The following is a 20,948-nucleotide window of genomic DNA, read 5'->3' as shown; positions in this document are numbered from 1 at the left end:
ATGTTTACTGTAGCATCACATAGGCTAATCATGAATTAATTAGGCTCAATTGATTCATCTCGTGAATTAGTTTAAGATTATGAATGAGTTTTATTAATAGTCTACATTTAATATTTATAATATGTGTCTAAGTATTTGATGGGACAAGGGACTAAAAGGACTAAAGTTTAGTCACGTATCCCAAACACAGTAGTTTTCATGATTACAGTTCATACCGGCTTCATTTGAGGCCTCATTAGTCGTTACATACCGCCCGGCTTAATGTCTGCCAAAGCTACAATTTTTTCCGCGTTTCGAAACCAAAATATGACAATTGATTTGATGAAATGTGAAATATACATTCCATTGCATATTATCGTTGCTGTGAAATATGCCTTAGTTTTTCTTTTTTCTCCCAGTCCAGTCCAGCATTATGCACTCCCGCCAAATTCAAGTTTAGGTCTTAATAAGTGTGTGGCTTTAGAAGGCATTATGCATTGCATCGACTTGCCTAACCGGAGCATCAAGTATGAGACCAGCAGCATAACTTTATTTTTAGATAATGGATAAAAATCCAGCTTTGACTTTAAATAAAGCTACAGCCACTTATTATAAAGTTTATTTTTTAAGAACATAGTACAACGCAGACGCTTATAAGTCACGCACACAACCCTATCCCTATGAGCACCTATGAAGCCTGGTCGGTAAATCCTAGAGAGATTGACGAAGTCGCCACGGACGTTTCCTAACAAAATAAATTTGGCCCATACATAAAGCTAAAAGTCTAACAAGCAAGAAAGAAACAACGAGAACCACTAGAGTAAAACATTATTCAATTCTATTACTAAATCTTTAGCAAAATCTTCAACTTGTGACACGCAGTGAAGATAGCTTCTCAGACCAGCAGCACAACTAGAATTTGGATTCCCACACTTGACCTTTTATAAAGAGTAAATTGGACGTGTAAATTCCATAGGACATAATTCAGACGCCAACATTTTTTCAAGTCTTGCATACATCGAGACCCTGTCCGATCATACCACTTTTTTAGTGTAGTAGCGGACTACTATTTGGATTAGTGACTTTTTTTCGTGTCACATCGAATGTTTCGATGTTAATTAAGTCTATTAAATATAAACTAATAACAAAACTAATTACATAAATAAAGAGTATTTTATTAGACAAATTTTTAAGCCTAATTAATCCATGATTAGCAAATGTTTACTGTGCATCACATTCGTTAATCATAGACTAATTAGGCTCAATAGATTCGTCTCGTGAAATAATCCAAAGTATTATTAATAGTCTATTTTTAATACTTCTAATTAGTATCAAATATTCAATGTGATAGGGATAAAAAACATAGGAGGGAAAAGAAACACCCCCTAGGTATCCACTTGCATCAGACGCGAAATTTAACCAGATATTTAGTTATGATTTATCATCGTCTGTCTTTAAAATGTGAAAGCATGCCCCTCGAAACTAAGGGGTTGTTTAGTTTGTAAATTTTTTTTGCAAAAACATCGTATCAAAACTTTACACACACATTTGAAGTATTAAACTTAGTCTAATTACAAAACAAATTTTAGATTCCACCTGAAAATCACGAGACGAATCTTTTAAGTCTAATTAATCTATCATTAGTACATGTTGGTTACTGTAGTACTTATGACTAATCACGTCTTAATTAGACTCAAAAGATTCGTCTCACTATTTTCTCTATAACTATGTACACTATTTTCTCTATAACTATGTAATTAGTTTTAATATTTATATATATTTAATGCTTTATTTAGATGTCCAAAGATTCGATGTGATGTTTTTGGAAAAAATTTTAGGCCGCTAACAAAACGGAAGTGCATCAGTTCTGCACGCATCCGACTAGCACACGTAATTTTAGGCTCCTGTATATATACTAGTACGGAGTACGTCACCGTTTTTCCAAAACATCACATTAAATTTTTATATAACCAAATAGAGCATTAAATATACATGAATATTAAAACTAATTATAGAGTTATAGAAAAAATAGTGAGACGAATTTTTTGAGCCTAATTAGTATATGATTAGCCATAAGTAAGTACTACAGTAACATATATGTGCTCTGACAGATTAATTAGGGTCAAAAGATCCGTCTCGTAAATTTTTGACGGAATCTGTAATTTATTTTATATTAAACTATGTTGTATCATATATCGGATGTGATGTTTTTTTTTAAAAAAAAATCTGTAAACCGAACCAGGCAACATCCAAACCAATGGTCTTCCATTTACCATAGAACTGTCACTAGACAGGACCGGTTCTGCGAAACCTCACTAGTCACTAGTGTCATTTCAATTCATTACTGCTAGTACTAGTAATTACTACTACCTCCGTCCTACGATAATTTTATTTTTAATTTTTCCGTGTTCAACGTTTAATCATTCGTCTTATTTAAAAAAGTTGTATAGAAACTTTAAAAAATTAGTTACGTATAAAGTATTATTCATGTTTTATCATCTAATAAAAATTAAAATATTAATAAAAAAATTTTAAATAAAACGAAAAGTCACAATATTATATAAAAAACTAAAAAATAATCTAATTTCTAGACGGCAGAGAGAGTCTACGCTTATTTCGGGACGTAGCCGGCAGAGAGAGTATACGCCAGGTGCATGCACCCAGCCACCCACCCAATCATACCAACCCATTTTCATATAAAGCTACTGCATCCTGCCTTGGACTAATACAGTTCTTAATTTGTTTTGTACACAATAATTAGTTGGCCTTCGGTGGAAGTCTTTTGCCGGAGTAGCCAGAGCCATCGCCATCAGGCCGCTGGCGCTAATGGCCAGTCGCGTGCCGCTTCTTCCGCCGCCGTCGTCTCTGCTGCTGCTGCTCTGCCTTGCCGTCTCGGCAGCCGGCAACGTGCCAGCGCCGGCGGTCGTCTCGAAGCCGGGCTGCCCGACGAGGTGCGGCGCCGTGGACATCCCCTTCCCGTTCGGCATCGGCGATCACTGCGGACTTGAGGCGCCTTATACAAATTACCCGTTCAAGTTCAACTGCGTGTCCGTCGATGGCACCAGCAAGCCTTTCTTCAGGGGTATGGAGGTAACCAAGATCTCCATGGAAGACGGCAAGGCCTGGATGAAGATGAACATATCCAAGAACTGCTACGACCAGTCAACGGGCACCATGAAGGACAACACCAACACAACATCTGTGCATTTCGGTCGCTCTCCTTTCTGGATATCGGATAAAGACAACAAGATAATCGTCATCGGGTGCGAAACATTTTCATATATGCAGATCAATAATGTAAGTATACTGATACTTTTTCAATCTGATTGCATTAGATTACAAGTACTCAATGTGTTCATAATATATACGGCCTTCAAAATACATATACATTAGTCAAATCTCTCCCTTTATGTATCAAGGATGACTTAGGACTGGTCATGTGAGAATAGCATTATTACGTCTGTTATTACTCCCTCCAATCATATATAAGTGAAGTTTTGCAATAATTGTAGCTAACGTGTTTAGATTGATGCACTTTAAACCATTCCATTATTTGGTAAACCCACGAAATATGGATGCATTCAGCTTTTTTACTTAAATTAGCAAGGTGCCAAGGGGAATTTGGCAAAATAGCAGTACGTACCTACTAAAATTTAGGCAGATGAGCTTTTCTCTTCAAGCTGCCAGACGATGCTGAAATTTGGTAGGATATAACATGTGCAGCAAAGCAAACGCAACCAAAATAATTTTACCCTTTGAAAATTTTTCAATGCTACCAACTTACCATAATTTGTGATGCCAAAATAAATTTGGTAAGGTTTATTTGAGCACAATCTAAACAGTTTCTAGAGTTGTCGTCAAAAGTGCTTTCAAAATATTATGACTTTGCTATATTCTTTATATGTGTTATACTAGTAGTAATTAACAACCAAACTAGTATCACATTAATTGTGTCATTGTCCAATACGGCACTTATTTGTGAAGATAGTATTATGAGAAATTCATAGCATAAAAATTTTGTAATTGAAAGTTAACACGTGGCCAAATAGCTAGGTTGTGTGATTCTACACCAAGCCTATTACAAGGTTTCCAACTTCAGGAGTGTGCGGTATCCGGTTAAGGGAATTACAAGTCCCATAATTAAGAATCCTTTGATACCCTCGACATGCATTTGTGTGAATATATATAGCTAGTGTGCGTTTAAGTATGTGAATCCAAATATAGTAATATACTCTCTCAAAGCAGCATAGTTCACAAGTGTCACAATTGCCAAATGGGGTCATATAAGAATTGTTTGCTTAATACTATTGTATTGGCAGTATATAATACGTATAGCATGTGCAGGTTTTAACAGGTTGTGTGCCATCATGTGGAGAAGACCCTAAGAACGGCATATGCTCTCTTGAAGCGGGATGCTGCAAACTTGATTTCCCCAACGGCACATGGTATTATAATGCCTTTTTTAATAAAAACAATAGCACCAGTCCTTGCAGCTACATAACAGTGATGGAAACCACGACCTTCAACTTTAACCAAACATACTTCAAGTCCACTGCATTCTATGACACGTACAAAGGGTTGGCTTCGGTTTCCCTAGACTGGATCATAACAATGGATTCATGTGATAAAGTCGAGAGAAACACTACTTCATATGCATGTGTTAGTGAAAGAAGTAGTTGTGTCAATGATCCAAAAGGAGGTTACCGTTGCAAGTGCTCTGATGGATACGAAGGCAACCCATACGTAAAGGATGGATGCCAAGGTACGGTCATATATATACTTTCTTATGTATGCTTCATACCTTTGCAAGCTACAAATGTAGTATAAGATGATGCAACAATTCTAACCAAGTGTGTTGATGGTTTGGCTCCAGATATTAATGAGTGCCTTGACAACGCTACTTACCCTTGTCCGGGAATATGCAATAACACTTTAGGGAATTTTACCTGCTCATGTTACCCTGGGAGCTATATGATGAATGGTGTTTGTTTGCTAAATCAGAAGTCTGGATTTCCTAGAAATCCAGTAATAGGTGGGTTCATCTCTGCTCTTGACCTAAAGATTACAAATTTGTCATATATATTCTACATGGTTGGTTAAATTTGCAGAGCTCAATGAGCAATTACATATGATTAGTTATCATTAATCAACTACATACACATCCTAGCAAAAAAAATCACAATTACTTACCTTTTCATTATATATGCAGGAGCAAGTGTTGGTGCAGTAGTACTGGTGATTGTAATTACTTATGCATGCTTCATGAGAGAGAAGAGAAAGCTACAACACGTCAAACGGCAATACTTCCGCCAGCATGGTGGTATGCTGCTATTCGAAGAGATGAAATCTCAACAAGGCATTTCATTCAAAATTTTCTCAGAAGAAGAATTGCAACAAGCAACAAACAAATTCGACAAACAGCAAGTTCTTGGCCAAGGTGGCAATGCAACCGTTTATAAGGGACTTCTCAAGGGAAACAAGGAAATAGCCGTCAAAAGATGCATGACAATTGATATGAAACAAAAGAAAGAATTCGGGAAGGAAATGCTAATCTTGTCCCAAATCAACCATAGGAATATTGTGAAACTATTGGGTTGTTGCCTCGAAATAGAAGTCCCGATGCTCATATATGAGTTCATTCCAAATGGCACATTGTTCTCTCTCATCCACCACAATCACAATCAACGCGTCTCCTTGGAGACTCGCTTGCGCATTGCACATGAATCTGCAGAAGCACTTGCTTATTTACACTCATGGGCATCACCACCAATACTTCATGGTGACGTCAAGTCGTCAAATATCCTCTTAGACAAAGAGTACACAGCAAAAGTTTCTGACTTCGGTGCTTCCATCCTAGCACCAACTGATGAGTCACAGTTCGTCACCCTCGTGCAAGGAACTTGTGGATACCTCGACCCCGAGTACATGCAAACATGCCAATTAACAGATAAAAGTGATGTCTACAGCTTTGGAGTTGTTCTTCTAGAACTTCTCACAAGAAAGAAAGCATTCAACCTCGAAAGCCCTGAAGATGAAAGGAGCCTAGCCATGAGGTTTCTATCAGCCATGAAGGAGAACAAACTTTCAGACATTTTAGATGATCAAATCATGACGGGCGAGAATTTGGAGTTTCTTGAAGAGATTGCGGAGTTAGCAAAACAATGCTTGGAAATGTCCGGTGAGAATAGACCATTGATGAAGGAAGTAGCAGAAAAGCTTGATAGGTTGAGGAAAGTAATGAAACATCCATGGGAGCAACAAAATCCTGAAGAGATGGAAAGCTTACTCGGACACTCTTCTTATAAGATCAACAGTGACTTGACAATTGAGCACACCGGAAATTTCAGCATCAACAGTGAACTTGGGGTTCTAGAATCTGGGCGATAAGTAGAAATTTTTTATATTGTGTCAGTCTAATAGATGGTTGAGTACTACTAGTTTGTTATAATGTACTCCGTCCCATACTACCATATATATACCCACATGTTGCATCACATATGTCACATAGGTGCCTTGTTGTATCTTGAGAATTGAGAGCAACTATGTTCAATTATTTGAGTACAACTTTGTGAGTCTTTTGAGGCCATGTATCACCATATATAAAGAAGCAAATCAGAATGTAAAGGCAAAGGCAATTAGTTTCATCAAGATGTTTGCTTTTGTAGTATTCTGTGTACCATGGTAGTTTTCGATCTTATATTCTTGTGCTTGGTTTCAATCGATTTTTTTCTTTCCACTTACAAAATCTTAGCTTTGCAAGTTGCACATTTACAACCATGCATGCTTACCAATCATGTATGGAATTCTCAACATGCTCATCTAAACCCACCATGCGAATCCTGACCCCGCTGCTCCCCTCTTACTAAGCCAGATGGCCCAACCATCCAATGTAACACGCGCGTAGTTTATCGCCAACTGAGACAGGACTAAGTTCACTTTAGGTCCCTCATCTCGTCCTTGAGTTTGAATCACATCACTCAACTGTAAAACCCAATGCAACACATCATTCATCTCCCAAAACCGGTGCAAATAAGATCTCAAGACAGTATTGAGGCAGTGTGACGCCTACGTGATATTAACCTGACACTGGAAGACAAATTAAAAAATAAAATAAAACAACACATGTGGATCCCACATGTGGGTCCCATTTTCTCCACCTCACCCTTTCTCTCCTTATATCCTCCTTTCCATTATCCCCCCTCTCTACACTAGATGAGCTAGTTGTACCTTCCTACTATGGTCACTACCCCTCCTTGCCGATCAACCATTGCCATTGGCACCTTCCACAGCTGCCAATTCTACCAACCATCGAAGACACATCAGATGTCAAGCTCGAGCTCCTAGTCATGGGCCTAGTCTACCATCGTCATCGTTGCCTCCACCTCGCTGAATCTACTTGCCGAGACCACATGAGACAGCGGCCAATTGACGCATCATCGAGTACGGCCACAGGAGGAGCATACCATGGAGCCACCACTTGAGGATCCCATGCTAAGTATCCCACCCTTATGCGCGTCATTGTTGGGGGCCACCATGGTGTGGCTGTTCCAATCAATATGCTCCTCCACCGGCTCACCCGCCGTCACCTCTAAAATTATCTCAACCACCTCCACAATTTTGGATTGAAGCTGACCCTCTCTCGCAACACCGGCAATGAGGTCCCTTCGGTAGCAGACACAATTGATCAAGTTGGAAGGATTTTGGAGGGGGAGCCGGATTCATCGTTCATCGGCGACCTCAAGGACCTTGAGGAGGCAAGCAACCAGGAGGAAGAGGGTGTGGATGCGGAGGGATAAGACCACGTTGCCAAAGTCAGTCGTCGGTAAAGGCTTGGGGTTGAGGAGTTGGAGGTTTATGCTTTGGTATTGACCCGCATCATCACTATAACCTAACCAAGCTCGCATCTAAGATTTCCCCCTCCAATTCCCCTCCGCTGTACCGGAGCTTCCCTCCACTTCTAGGGAAAGGATAGACGAGGAAGAAGGGGATGCTAATGACATGTGGCCACTGAATTTTTTTTTTAATTGGGATGTCATGTACTTAGTGTTACATAGGATTCCACTATAATCTTTATCTTTTTGTTTGGCGGACATATGGATTTTATAGTTTTTAAATTTTTAAATTTTGCTTTCAATGCCACGTGAGGATAAAAGTAGCCTCAGTACTGCTTTAGGATATTGTTCGTACTGGTTTTGGTAGATAAGGGATGCGTTGTTTCTGCTTTTACAGCTGAGGGACACAATTCAAACTCGGTGACAACAAGCATGGAGTGAACCTTTTCCACGGAGAAAACATGCACATCGCAGCCCATCGTCAATCATAGCCCAAAGACGAGCTCCCGTGCCGAAGCAAACCGTTGCTGTCCGCGTTTCCGCAATTTGCAAATTAAGCTGAATCCGTCAAAGCCGCGCGGCCTCCCCACCCCAAGGTCCCCAACCCCAAGCTGCCATCCATCCATCGCTTTTGCTTATCTCCTCGTTCCGGGCAAGGGAACCAAGAACCGCGCATGCATCGACCGAAAGTTCAAAGCTGCACGCATGCCATCGATCGATGGCGCTAGCTAGCTCGGGCCGTCTCGGCGTCAAAAAGAAAAAAGAAAAGGCGAGATGCCCGGCCGCGTGCGTCGAGCCGTGCGCCCACACGGCTACACCACGGGAGTAGTGGCCGGTAGCAGTGTAGCACGAGACCAGTTCCGCGAGCTAGCGAACAGCTAGGCGAGCGGGTAGCGCCGGATTTTATCGCGTCCTCGTCAGGCCGTCGTCCTCGCAGCCAGCCCTGGCCCGCCCATCCCATCGGCGACCGACCGATCGACCTGCCTGCCTTCGCCTGTGGCTGTGCCCATGAGGTGCTACACGCACGCACGCAAATGGCCAGGCAGAATCGACGTCGCGTACGTCGTCTCGCTCGCTCGTCTCCTTGCTGCGTGTGATCTCTGCGCCGCGCCGATTCGATGTGCTGCCGTTGGTTGGCTCGTTGCACCCTCAAAAGCAACATGCCTGTCTGCGTACATACGCACCGCGACGCCAGAATTCACAGGCAGTAGGCGTAGCTGTCTACGACTGTTCCTGCTTCCCAAATTGAAATTGAGCGTACCCATGTTTGCTTTGGTATATATGGTTTGTTTCCTGGATTAATCGCCTGGATGCCATTTCTAAGCTGTGCGAGCTGGCCCTTGCTGTATTTGCGACTAGCTGCAGGCAAGTTGATGCTAGTATGCTATGCTACAGAGATATTTGCGTGCTACAGAAATATAGTGTGTTTAGGATTTTAAAAAAAAAGATTCTAGGTAAAAGTTATAACATTTATGAAACATATTTTAAGTTTGTTGCAGTTAATTCTTCATATAACCATCACGAAATCTCATGAGAAAAGAACCCTTTATTAGTTGAGAATGGAATCGACTTGGGTTATATATGTATTAAGTGTAGTAGGTTTTGCCTGGCCCAATTTGTATAGCTTTGTAGCTTTTTATATGAATATATACTCATGTTACTAATAAAAATAAGTTGGAATTATGTGATGTGAAAAGTGATATGGTTTGATATAGGGAATATCGTGAGGAATCAGATGACCTGCTTGTCGTGATCTTTCGAGACCATGATAAGTTTCATTTATGTGGATAGTGCGAAACGCACTCTGCTACGATCGAATTGTTGCCCCGTTTCCGGTTATGGGTTGGGGACCAGGGAAGTGCAGTCACATTCTCGCATGGGCAGGGTACAGGACAGACAGGAGTTATACTCAAGATTTTATTGGTGATTGGTCCTTTGTTGTTTGGCAAAAAGAAAAAAAAAAGAAAAAGAAAGAAATGAGATGAAGCATAAGAAAACGAATGACCGAAACAGCGACTCCTTTTTGATTTATATTGTGATATGAAATACGCCACTACAAACGTGAACACAGGCCATAAAAAAGGCTGAAATGAACTCTCTTGTTTGTTGATATACATGACATTAGATATAGATTATCACGATTGTAATATTATAGCCGTTATCAGTCATTTTCTCCCTACCAAAATAAGTTTATCTTTTCTATTTAAATTTGAACTAATTTAAACAATATATAAGTTTATTTTAGGACGAAGTGAGTTTTTTCCCCTTAATAGCTGACTTGATTGTCGAGGAGTTTTCTTGCTAAACATAAAGGACAGTTGATGAATTTATTGGTCTCATTATCATGTCTTGTAAGTATTCCCCGTTTCAAAACATTAGTAATTGTTTTGATAAATACAAACTTGAATATCGTATGATCACTTATATTTTTTTATGATGCTGTTACTATACCTTTATGAATTAGAGGATTCCCGTCCGTTGAAAGTAACAAGCCAAAAAGTCTTCATGGTATATTATATTTGAAAGGAACATCTTTTGTTTTCTAAAAATATACTTATGCAACCTGGGCACAAAGGTTATTAACAGTTATAAATAAAAGAAGTATCATCTGTATATATGGCATCAATAAATGAAAGAAATGAATGGGAACATGTACAGTGATTGACATTGAACTCATGAGAGATCGAATGGCTAATGTTTTCTGGGTGGTGTGGCTAAATGCGCATTGCACTTTTGGTTTCAGTTATATATGAATATGAATATAGTATTAGACACTTGGATGATAAAACTTTTGTGTTAACAAAAAATCCTACCTTTGTAGAGAGAATCTATCACAACTGTGTTCACAAACAAACAACTAAGTTGATCAAACATCCCTAACTCTAGGCATGGCAGTACCATTATAATTTTACCTGTTTTAAAATGTGTCATTACTATTCGACTAATAGTAAGAATGTCACTCTAATTTTAGAACTATTTAAGATATGTCATTAGTAAATTTTTGGATCAAATTGCCCTTTGCACCTACGAAGGGTGCAGTGAACAACAGAGAGGCAATCTAGTCTATTTTAAAAAAAATACGCCGAAAGGATATGGAGTGGTATATTTTAAATAGTTCTAAAATTATAATAGCATCATTACAATTAGTCAAATAGTAATGACATATTTCAAAACTGGTAAATTTATAATAGCATGGATCTAATTAACGCAACAAACAACTGCTTAGTTTCCGTCCAAACTAAATAAAACATGATAATTACATATCGTAGACTCTTCGGTTCTAGTTTTTCCAAAATTTTGTATTGATAAATGTGTTATACCCATGTTTGGATTTTCAATTTAATATTGTATATGATACCAATTAATAACTAGCAAGTTGTAACTACTACCTCCGTTCCGAAATAAGATCATTTTTCAGTTTTTTGATACAATGTTTCGACTCTTCGTCTTATTTGAAATTTTTTTGCGATTAATATTTTTATTCTTACTAGATGATAACACATGAATAGTACTTTATGCATGACTATTTTTTTTAAGTTTTTGTACAAATTTTTCAAATAAGACGTATGGTCAAACGTTGGACACGGAAAAACAAAAATGAGGTTATTATGGGACGGAGGTAGTAGCTAACAAATGATAAAAATCATAATTATTTGGTTAATATTTGAAAATAACCAACACATCCATCATATGATTAATAAAATATATATAACCACAACAACAATATCCCATATAAACCGGGTTAACGGCTGGTTTATTTAATCTCTTCTAGGAATGTTATGTATATGACTAGATATCCTATCTTATTACCCCGAAGTCAAAAATGGCATGGATTTATAACGTAATCTAGAGGATACGCGTGAATAATCACCGGGATACTACCTGATATTACCTTCGACTTTATTTGTATGGATGAATTTGGACACGTACTTGTCCAAGTGCATAGCTAAAAATAAAGTTACTTTGAACTAGATACAGTACAATTTGTTAGGAGTTGGCTCATTTTAAAACCTATTCAAAAATTTAGTATATGATATTATTGATTTTTTTGTTTCATATTAAAAGACTTTATGGTCCTACCTAGATCGATATTAATACTAATAAATCTAAACGCATAAAAAAACATATATACATACATATATAAATCTAGGCATCATTAAAAGGTCATAACATAGAATGGATGGAGTAGTTTATATTAGGGGTGAAAGTGGTAACAGAATTCCTAATCTATTCGTTTCTGAAAATTACCGACCGAAGGAAAACGAAAATGATTTGGCGGAAACGATAAACATAAATGGTAAATAATATGGAAGTGGTATTGGAAATAGTTTTGCTATTTACCAACCGTTTTGTTAGTAAACGGTATTATTTCAGAAATTACAGTTTATAAATATAGAAAAAAATTGATTTATAAATATAAGCGAAAAAGGGACGGCGCAAGGCTTTTGAACAGCGTATTTGCCTATCCTCTCTTGTGCGACAATGCTGCTTAATTCAAGCCCGCACAACTCCATCCACCTTCCATCTACTGATGAATAGATTCACCACCATTAATTTTTTTTTCTCCTAGGAAAACACAGTGCTAAGGGGGTGTCAAGTTGGTGAAATGAAAATTTTTGGACGTCATATTAGACGTTTAACCGGATATTGAAAAGAGCTTTTGGATACGAATGAAAAAACAAATTTCATGGTTGGCCTGTAAACCGCAAGGCGGATCTTTTGAGCCTAATTAATCTATCATTAGCGCATGTGGGTTACTGTAGCACTTATGGCTAATCACTTACTAACTAGACTCAAAAGATTCGGCTCACAATTTCTCATATAACTGTGCAATTAGTTTTTCGTTTTATCTATATTTCATACTTTACTTAGGTATCTAGAGATTTGATATGATGTTTTTAGGTGGAAATTTTTTAAACTAAATAGCTCCTAAAAGTATGCCTCGTTTTTCCAACCGGAAAAGCCCAAGTCACCATCGTTTTTACACCACCGCTACGTGTGTCCCCCATGATTCCACCATCCTTGGCTCCCGCCTTCCTGGAGTCAACATGAACAGAGTTCAACATCCACACACAAGCGCACACTCCACAAGCGAACAATGGCCCGCAGTCAAATATGCTCCCCGTCCTCCTCAGTCCTCCCCCGCTCTCCCTGTCACCGATGCTCCATCAAACCCAACACCGCCCCGCGGATATTTTTGACGCTCGCTCCCTCGCCAACGCCCGCATGATGCCAGCCTGCCTGCGCCGTACTGCACCGCGCGGTCCGTGTCTCCCACCCTCCCTCGATTTTTCTAAAACATTTTAATAAATAATTTTATTAATAAACTTTAAAGAAAAATATTTTTAATATTTAATTTTTTTTCACCACACCGTTCCTCTTGATGTGATAAAAATCCTGGTGTGACAAAAAGAGTTGTCACGCCATGTCAGCTTAATATGTTCAACGCGTTTATATAGCAGAAATATTTAACTTCAATATTTAATAACAAAATTATTTATTAAAATTTAAAAAATAATAAAAATTCCCCACCCTTCCTCTTCCTCTCCCGTGCCGACTCTCTCCCGGTCCCGACCCGACACACGTCCTCTTTCCTATAACTACCACCCCGCGCCCGCGGCTGCTAGTACAGAGAAGAGCAGAGGAGAGCAAGGCACGGCGGAAGCGCGGAGGCAATCAGAGCGCGCGGCCCCCACCGCCACCACCCGCAGCAACAATCCCCCCACCTGCGCGTGCGCGTGTCTGTTTCCTCGCTCGCCATGGCGCTCCTCCGCCGCTGCCGCCGCCCCGCCTCCGCGGCCGCCGTCCTCCTCCTCGCCGTGTCCCTCCTCCTCTCGTGCGGTGGAGGCGCGGACGCCGCCGTGAGGGACCTCAGGGTCGGGTACTACGCCGAGACGTGCCCCGACGCCGAGGCCGTCGTCCGCGACACCATGGCCCGGGCCCGCGCCCGCGAGGCCCGCAGCGTCGCGTCCGTCATGCGCCTCCAGTTCCACGACTGCTTCGTCAACGTACGTCATCGGTGATGTGATCGATTCTCCTCCGCGACCGCCGGCGGTGCCGCAACCGATCTGCTCTCTCCTGTGGCGGTCACGCGCTTCGTGGGGTTTCTGTGTGTGCGCGTGTGTTTCCCTCTCTTTCTGATCGGCGATCTGCCGCGATTTGGTTTGCCGTCGTGGGAGCAGGGGTGCGACGGGTCGGTGCTGATGGACGCGACGCCGACGATGGCAGGGGAGAAGGAGGCGCTCTCCAACATCAACTCGCTCCGCTCCTTCGACGTCGTCGACGAGATCAAGGAGGCGCTCGAGGAGCGCTGCCCTGGCGTCGTCTCCTGCGCCGACATCATCGTCATGGCCGCCCGCGACGCCGTCGCCCTGGTACGTCCACCCGCCCTCCCTCTCCATCCCGCCCCGCCGAGTCCACCCAACTTTAGTACGGAGTATTACGTTTCTCTTCCATTTTACTGACGTTTCCGTGCAAAATTGCGCTGCTCCGCCTCTGCCTCTCCCCAAGCCGGCATTTCCCCGGCCTTCCAGGCAAAAGACAAGATAGATGAAATGCCAAATATTTATTTTGTCATGGCTGGCTGGCTGGCTGCGCTACGCGTTGCAATTTTGCAACGCCTGTGCGTAACGAACAAAGTCACTCCAGTTCATCTCTTCGCTGCATGGTTGGCCGCCCCCCAACCCAGGTGGCACTAGACGCCTCCCTGACCTGGTTGAAGAGCCAACGAGCGATTGAGAAGACGCCTCTCTAAATCCGACGGTTGGCGCTCCTGTCACTCTACTTCGCATCTAGTACACCGTCCGTACACGCTCGCGTCACGCCGTTCATGAACTTTTGAAAGCAGCAGGATTATTTGATTTATTTCTGCATGAATTTTACTGGGGAAACATCCAAAACAAAGGCGTATTGTTTTGAAAAATCATTTGGACTGAAATTCTCTGGCGTGCTACTACTGCTAAACCATGCCAAAATCATCATTCGTCTTCCTCGCCCTTATCCCTTACTGCACACTATACCCCCTCTGTCCTGTGCCTGATAGAGTGATAGGGACGGTCCGGTGCATGTACCTGTGCTCCCTGTAACCACCACACTCGAGTCATGAACGCCAAGTGGGGCAAGGTGGCATGATCCGTCCCCTCGGCGTGCACCTGAGTATGAACAACAAGCAGCACTTGACGTAGCCTAGCCGCCGTGCGACGAGGCCGGACGAGCAGGGGGGGCCCTCGGCTACGGACGGCGAACGGGCGGAGGTCCTCTCAGACTTTTCGTTCAGTCGATCGTACTGTGTCGGGTGCTGTCAAAACTCAAAACTGGTCCTTGTGATGGATCATCGCCGAGGACGAGGAGTCGAGGACTAGAGGTCGGAGACAAAGCAGCATTGCTTTCGCAGTGGGTCACGTTGCCGATTTGTCACTACGCTAGCCATGTTCTTTTATTGTTTTCTCCACTTTTTCACACGGTTTTGTTCATGGATCTGGTGTCTATACTTCCGTCGCATTTTTTAACGACATTTAATATCTTGGTAACATCCTGTAAATATCAGCATTAACTTTACTAGCAACTGAAATTATTCTGCCATTAGTGAGCCATATTGGCGTTACGATCTTGGGTTGGATTTGCTGTTTCGCATACAAATGTGGATACAAATAAATGATCGTACGGAGTACGTTACAAACTTGCAATATGATATCCATGAATACCAGCTTCGTTTGGCATTGGAAAATATTGACACAAAATGCTGTAGCATTTGAAAAGTTCAGTTACTGATGTGCCAGCTTCGTTTGGCTGATCAGTGAAAATGTTGACTTGATTTGACTCTCGCCTATTTACTCTGTCTCACAGACAGGTGGGCCCTTCTGGGACGTGAGGCTCGGGCGCGAGGACAGCCTGACGGCGAGCCAGGAGGACTCGGACAGAATCATGCCGAGCCCACGCGCCAACGCCAGTACACTGATCAAACTCTTCGCCGGCTACAACCTCTCCGTCACCGACCTCGTCGCGCTCTCCGGCTCGCACTCCATCGGCGAAGCCCGCTGCTTCTCCATCGTCTTCCGCCTCTACAACCAGTCCGGCTCCGGCAGACCCGATCCCAACATGGACCCCACCTACCGCGGCGCGCTCGACACGCTCTGCCCCCGCGGCGGCGACGAGAACGTCACCGGAGGCATGGACGCCACCCCGCTCGTCTTCGACAACCAGTACTTCAAGGACCTCGTCCGCCTCCGCGGGTTCCTCAACTCCGACCAGACGCTCTTCTCCGACAACGCCTGGACACGGCTTGCCGTGAGGAAGTTCAGTGAGGACCAGGACGCCTTCTTCAGTGCCTTCGTCGAGGGGATGATCAAGATGGGGGAGCAGCAGAACCCCAGGAAGGGGGAGATACGGCGTAACTGCCGCGTCGCCAATGGCCCGCCGTCGCCGGTGGAGGCGGATGTGGTGGCGACGTCCAAGGCGGCGGTCCTGGTGGACTTCTGACGAGCTGCTAGTCCGCTTACTCCCAGCTGCCGGCGTTCGAGAAGAGAGCTGCTCAGATATGAGAGTGTTGTGGCTATTCATATATGAGTTTTTGGTCGGGTAGCAGGTTTGTGCCTTATAAGGTTGTGGTTTCAGAGTATTGCCGTTATTGAATGGTGATAAATAACTAAGAAATCGAGCTAATGACCATTGCCTGATGCCCTGATCTCTAACTATACTTTGGGCTTATTTGGGAAGCTTCTGTGAGTTGCTTCTTCTTACATAAGCTCTAGAAGAAATCTGAAATTCTCCCGACTAGTATTTGGCTTTTAAGAATCTATAATTATAGAGTTTTTTATCACTCTTGAAAAATACTTTAAGATATCATTTTTTAAGTTAAAAATTTAGTATCTTATACTAAATTTTTTATTATCTCAAGATATTTCTTAAGAATGATAAAAAAAGTTCATATTTATAAAATTAAAAGTTAAACTAAAGCTAGGAGCCAGAAAACCCACATTTTCTAAATTATAATAATTTGGTTTCTCATTGTCTGGCTCCCAGAATCTTAAGTCAAACATACCATTTGAGTGATAATTAAGGCTAAGCCAAAGGTGACACCAAGGCCGGGTTTGGTTAATTCTTGATCATGCAAAGTTGGCTAGTTTCTACATGTAGATTCTAGGTGTCTTTTTGCCCTCCTCACAACAGTGAGCAGCGTAGAAAACTAATGAAGTGGTAGCCATTGACATTGCGTACAGGAGCAAGCTGTCAAAAAGCATTCCAACACAAACTGGTAAATAGGCAGTGTAGAAAGACAATCCGGCAATACACATGCGTATATAGTACTCCCTTTCATGTTTGCGATGTTTGACCATTTATCTTATTTACAAAATTATGAAAATATTATTTATTTTACTTGTGACTTATTTTATTATTAAAAGAACTTTAAACATAACTTATTATTTTTTATTGTACTAAATTTTTAAATAAGATAAATTATCAAACGTGGTAACCAAAAAGATCAGACATGTTACTTTATGAAACGGACGTAAATCGTGTTACTTTACGAAACACGTAGTAGTATATACAAGAAGAGGGCAAGGTGCAATGTATTGTCCACGCAAATGCTACTTTGAGAAAAGCACTAAGAGCTATCTGATCCGATACTTTGGAAAAAGCAGCGATCAGCTATCTATAGTTATACATGCTGTCCGTGTCTAGCGTGAGTTCGGGACCTACATATGGGGCCCCTGCGACACGAAATCCGTCGGGCAAGTCTGCCTCTTCCAATACTGCAAAACCTGAAAAGAAAGCCATCACATGAATTAGAAAACCCAAGACACCAATCTTTTCCTTTATTCAAATGAAGTCAAAATTTAAACTTTTAAAAATTTAGAGGGTTTTTCACCGAAGTTTATTTTATATTAGATTTTATATCGTAAAGAATACATATATAATTTTTTTATCCATAAATTATTTTTTGTTTATAAATATGTTACTACCTCCGTTTCTCCGTTTCATAACGTAAGATATTTAACTTTTTTGGTTGTAACGTTTGACTATTCGTCTTATTAAAAAATTTACTATAAATATAAAAAATAATAAATCATACTTAAAGTTTATCAAAAAGTAAGTCACAAGCAAAACAAATGATATCTCTATAATTTTTTAAATAAGACAAATAATCAAACAATACCAGAAAAAAGTGAAACATTTTATATTACTGAGTATTTGTTTTTTTTTTCACCAAACAACTAAAGAATCACCCCTGGGTCTAAACTGATCAATGATCATATCCTGCGTTCGTACCGGGGAGGGAAGGGATGGGGATGTCGGAGAAGTAGGTGGACGGCCGGCCGAGGTCCTCGGCGTAGGGCGGCGCCAGCACGTCGAGGAGCGCGCACGGCGTGACGGCGGTGAGGGAGTGGACGTTGCCGCCGCTCCGCGGGAAGAGGACCGACGCCTTGCACGGCGCCTCCCGCACCTCGTCGACGGCGACCACTCTGGCTAGACCACCTGCATGGGGTAATATAATATTCTGTTGAGAATTTCGTTACTTTCGTTTCTCGAGAAGATTGGTGGACAGTGGACTTTTGGATATTGGATATTGTAAAGCAGTGGGATGACGTCACATACTTTCCATTTTTCTTACTATAAACGACAAATTTCAGATACTACTAGTTGTGCAGTTGGTTCACACTTTCACGAGCTCGCAAACAGCTATCCACACTGTATATTTCCACCGCACGTGGATTCGACCTTTCTATCGAAGTAATCTAGCGATTGAAAACTTAATTGACAAAGAGACTGCAAGTATCAAGAAAGCTATTCCAATATCAGGCGAGAGCGCTGTCCCTGTGTGAACTCCAAAGCATTAAAAACTGTATGGAGATTGGAGAGCGGGCTGGGAGATGTATTTTTCTGTTTATATTGCTGAAAAAAATACTGGTGGAGTGGTTAATCTGAACGTGTCTTTTTCGAGGATTTAAATGGTAGGGATACACAACAGAGAAGAGAGACAAGGGGATGATACTGAAGGGAACGAGATGGAGGACCAATACGACATCGAAGAGGACGCAGTCACCGAGGTAGAGTATTATCCATATGTAATTGATGATAGAGAAACAAACAAGAAAAGATGTTAAAACACTGGATTCCTCAAGGGTCAGTGCAATATACAACAGATTATAGATTTCTCTTACATCCAACATTTTCCACGTAGACTGCATTTATCTGTTATTCCAAAACTCCCAAAAAAATTCAATAATTTTCATTTTTTTACTGAGGTTAGATAATCTAGTTCTTCACTCAATTTTCTTCATCAAACTTGTATGTGTTGGTGAAACAAGGGAATAAATCTTAGATACAGTCCACTTTAGAATACGGTGAGTTTTTTGTCAATTGAAATATTAAATCAGCGGGTGATCAAGTGTGTGTCTACCATCTAGAATAAGATTCTTTGATAAATCATAGTGGCTGATATATGGACCTATGTACGATGAGACCCACGTGTTAGCCAATCTGCGTCCCTACCGTCTACGGGAAACAGGCGCATGCATGCAGGCAGCTGAGACATGCTTACTCTTCCTTGGGCCCGAGCACGGGGCCGCGTTCGCCCAGTCGTACGACTTGACCCGCATCGAGCCGTAGAGAAGCTTGCTCAGCACCACCATCTGCGGGTGGTCGTGCAGCGGCAGCGTCGCGCCGGCCGGGAAGCAGAACACGCCGATCTGCATGCAACCGCGCAACACCGCCACGTCCGGCCACGGCGCCGGCCGGCCCGGCCCAAGCACCAAGTCAAAAAAAAAGGAGTAAATTTGATCCCATATCTTATCTCATCACACTGTGGAAGAGATCAAGAGAATGAAAGAAGCTAGCGCATCGTCTGCGTGAGTTCGCTCGCGTGCACGCGTACCGAGAAATCGTCGGACTCGTATATGTGCACGTAGGTGATCCGGGTGAACTCCCCCGCCGAGAGAAACCGCCGCCCCAGCGGGCTCCGCTCGTCGTCGTCCTCCGAGGACGACGACCTCTCGCCGCCGCCGCCGCCGCCGCCCGCGTCGATCCCGACGTCCGCCGCCTCCATGCCATCTGCAACGAACCAACACATCAGCCACACGTACGTATGAACCAAGAAGCTAGCAAATGAAAATACTCCCACCTACTGCTGCTGCGAGCTAGCTACGTATATACTGTACGTACCAAGGAGGTCTTGCAGCCACCTGATCTGCGTGAGCGTCGGCAACCCAGCCTTGCTCCCCGACGAGAACACGGCGTCGCACGCGTCGTACAGCCGCTGCACCTTGCTCTGGTGGTCGTCCATGGCCGCCATGCGCTAGCTGCTGTCACAACCGCGCGACCTGCCATCGTACATGTATATATGCGCACAGGCTAGCTGTAGCTGACGGTGAGCGAGCGTGGCGAGAGATAGCTCTGCAAGTGTGTTTCGTGTAGTGAGTACGAAGCTTTTCGGTATGCATGCGTGTGACGTACTGACGTGCGTGCTGAGGCAGGAAGAATTCAAGGGGATCGAGAGGTCGCGAGGGCGTTTACCGGCGTTGCAAACCGTGGGCGACGTCGACTTTTACCGGGGGCTGCATGCGCCGGTCGGCGAGCTCGCTCGTCTCTACTCGTGTACATGTCGTGCGGCTCGATGCTGATACGGTCATCACGAAACTACTGTTTGCGACACTAAAAACAATCGGCGAATGCAGCTGGGTTAAATGGGCAAAAAAAAAGAGGAACTTTTGGTCGCGTGGAATCCGGACACGGGCTCCTTTTTCACTTTCTTTTCCATGTGGGCGTCGCTGTTCGGTTCTGCGAAAACAATTTGAAAACGCAGTAAAATAATGGACGCGAAATTCTTGCAGGGGATTGATCTGAGGGACAGACGGGAGCTCGTATGGTTGCCTGGTTGGAACTTGCTACTGCGCGTCGGTTATTTTAAACCGATCGGCATGCAAGATTACAAAACCATGGGAGTGCTGCACTGTGCATGCTTATCCGTTAAGCCTGCTTGCCGAGGCTGGGATAATACTACTGCTGACGGTAGTGGCGAAGCTGTCTAGAAGAAGCGGAACTCTTTTGAAAAAAATTTTAACTAAAGTTTATAAATTTTCACCATATATTCGTTCCTTCGATTTAAATTTAGATACGTGTGGTATCCCTCTCTATTTT

General features: G+C 42.4%; 3 protein-coding genes across 3 annotated transcripts; 2 read left to right on the top strand and 1 right to left on the bottom strand.

Moving 5' to 3' along the window:
- Nucleotides 1–2,792: 2,792 nt before the first annotated feature.
- LOC102715237 (wall-associated receptor kinase 3-like) lies at nt 2,793–6,606 on the top strand. The gene is made up of 4 exons (XM_040527512.1): nt 2,793–3,276; nt 4,324–4,741; nt 4,853–5,011; nt 5,189–6,606. Exons 1-4 carry the CDS (start codon nt 2,806–2,808, stop codon nt 6,364–6,366), a joined length of 2,226 nt encoding a protein of 741 aa, XP_040383446.1. The 5' UTR covers nt 2,793–2,805; the 3' UTR covers nt 6,367–6,606.
- Nucleotides 6,607–9,687: 3,081 nt separating this feature from the next.
- Nucleotides 9,688–16,589, top strand: LOC102722796 (peroxidase 17). Its single transcript, XM_006660669.3, has 4 exons — nt 9,688–9,696; nt 13,439–13,819; nt 13,994–14,185; nt 15,657–16,589. The coding sequence occupies exons 1-4, from the start codon at nt 9,688–9,690 to the stop codon at nt 16,287–16,289; spliced, it is 1,215 nt and encodes a 404-aa protein (XP_006660732.2). The 3' UTR covers nt 16,290–16,589.
- Nucleotides 16,590–17,459: 870 nt separating this feature from the next.
- On the bottom strand, nt 17,460–20,094 carry LOC102714951 (plant cysteine oxidase 1-like). The gene is made up of 5 exons (XM_040527338.1): nt 19,974–20,094; nt 19,687–19,862; nt 19,354–19,501; nt 18,081–18,287; nt 17,460–17,572 (listed from the first exon to the last, which is right to left on the bottom strand). The coding sequence occupies exons 1-5, from the start codon at nt 20,092–20,094 to the stop codon at nt 17,460–17,462; spliced, it is 765 nt and encodes a 254-aa protein (XP_040383272.1).
- Between the last annotated feature and the right edge of the window lie 854 nt (nt 20,095–20,948).

This window comes from Oryza brachyantha, chromosome 9 (assembly GCF_000231095.2).
Source record: "Oryza brachyantha chromosome 9, ObraRS2, whole genome shotgun sequence".
Taxonomy (NCBI): Eukaryota; Viridiplantae; Streptophyta; class Magnoliopsida; order Poales; family Poaceae; genus Oryza; species Oryza brachyantha.
Note: the sequence above shows the minus strand (reverse complement) of the source record. Positions and strands in the feature narration are given on the sequence as shown.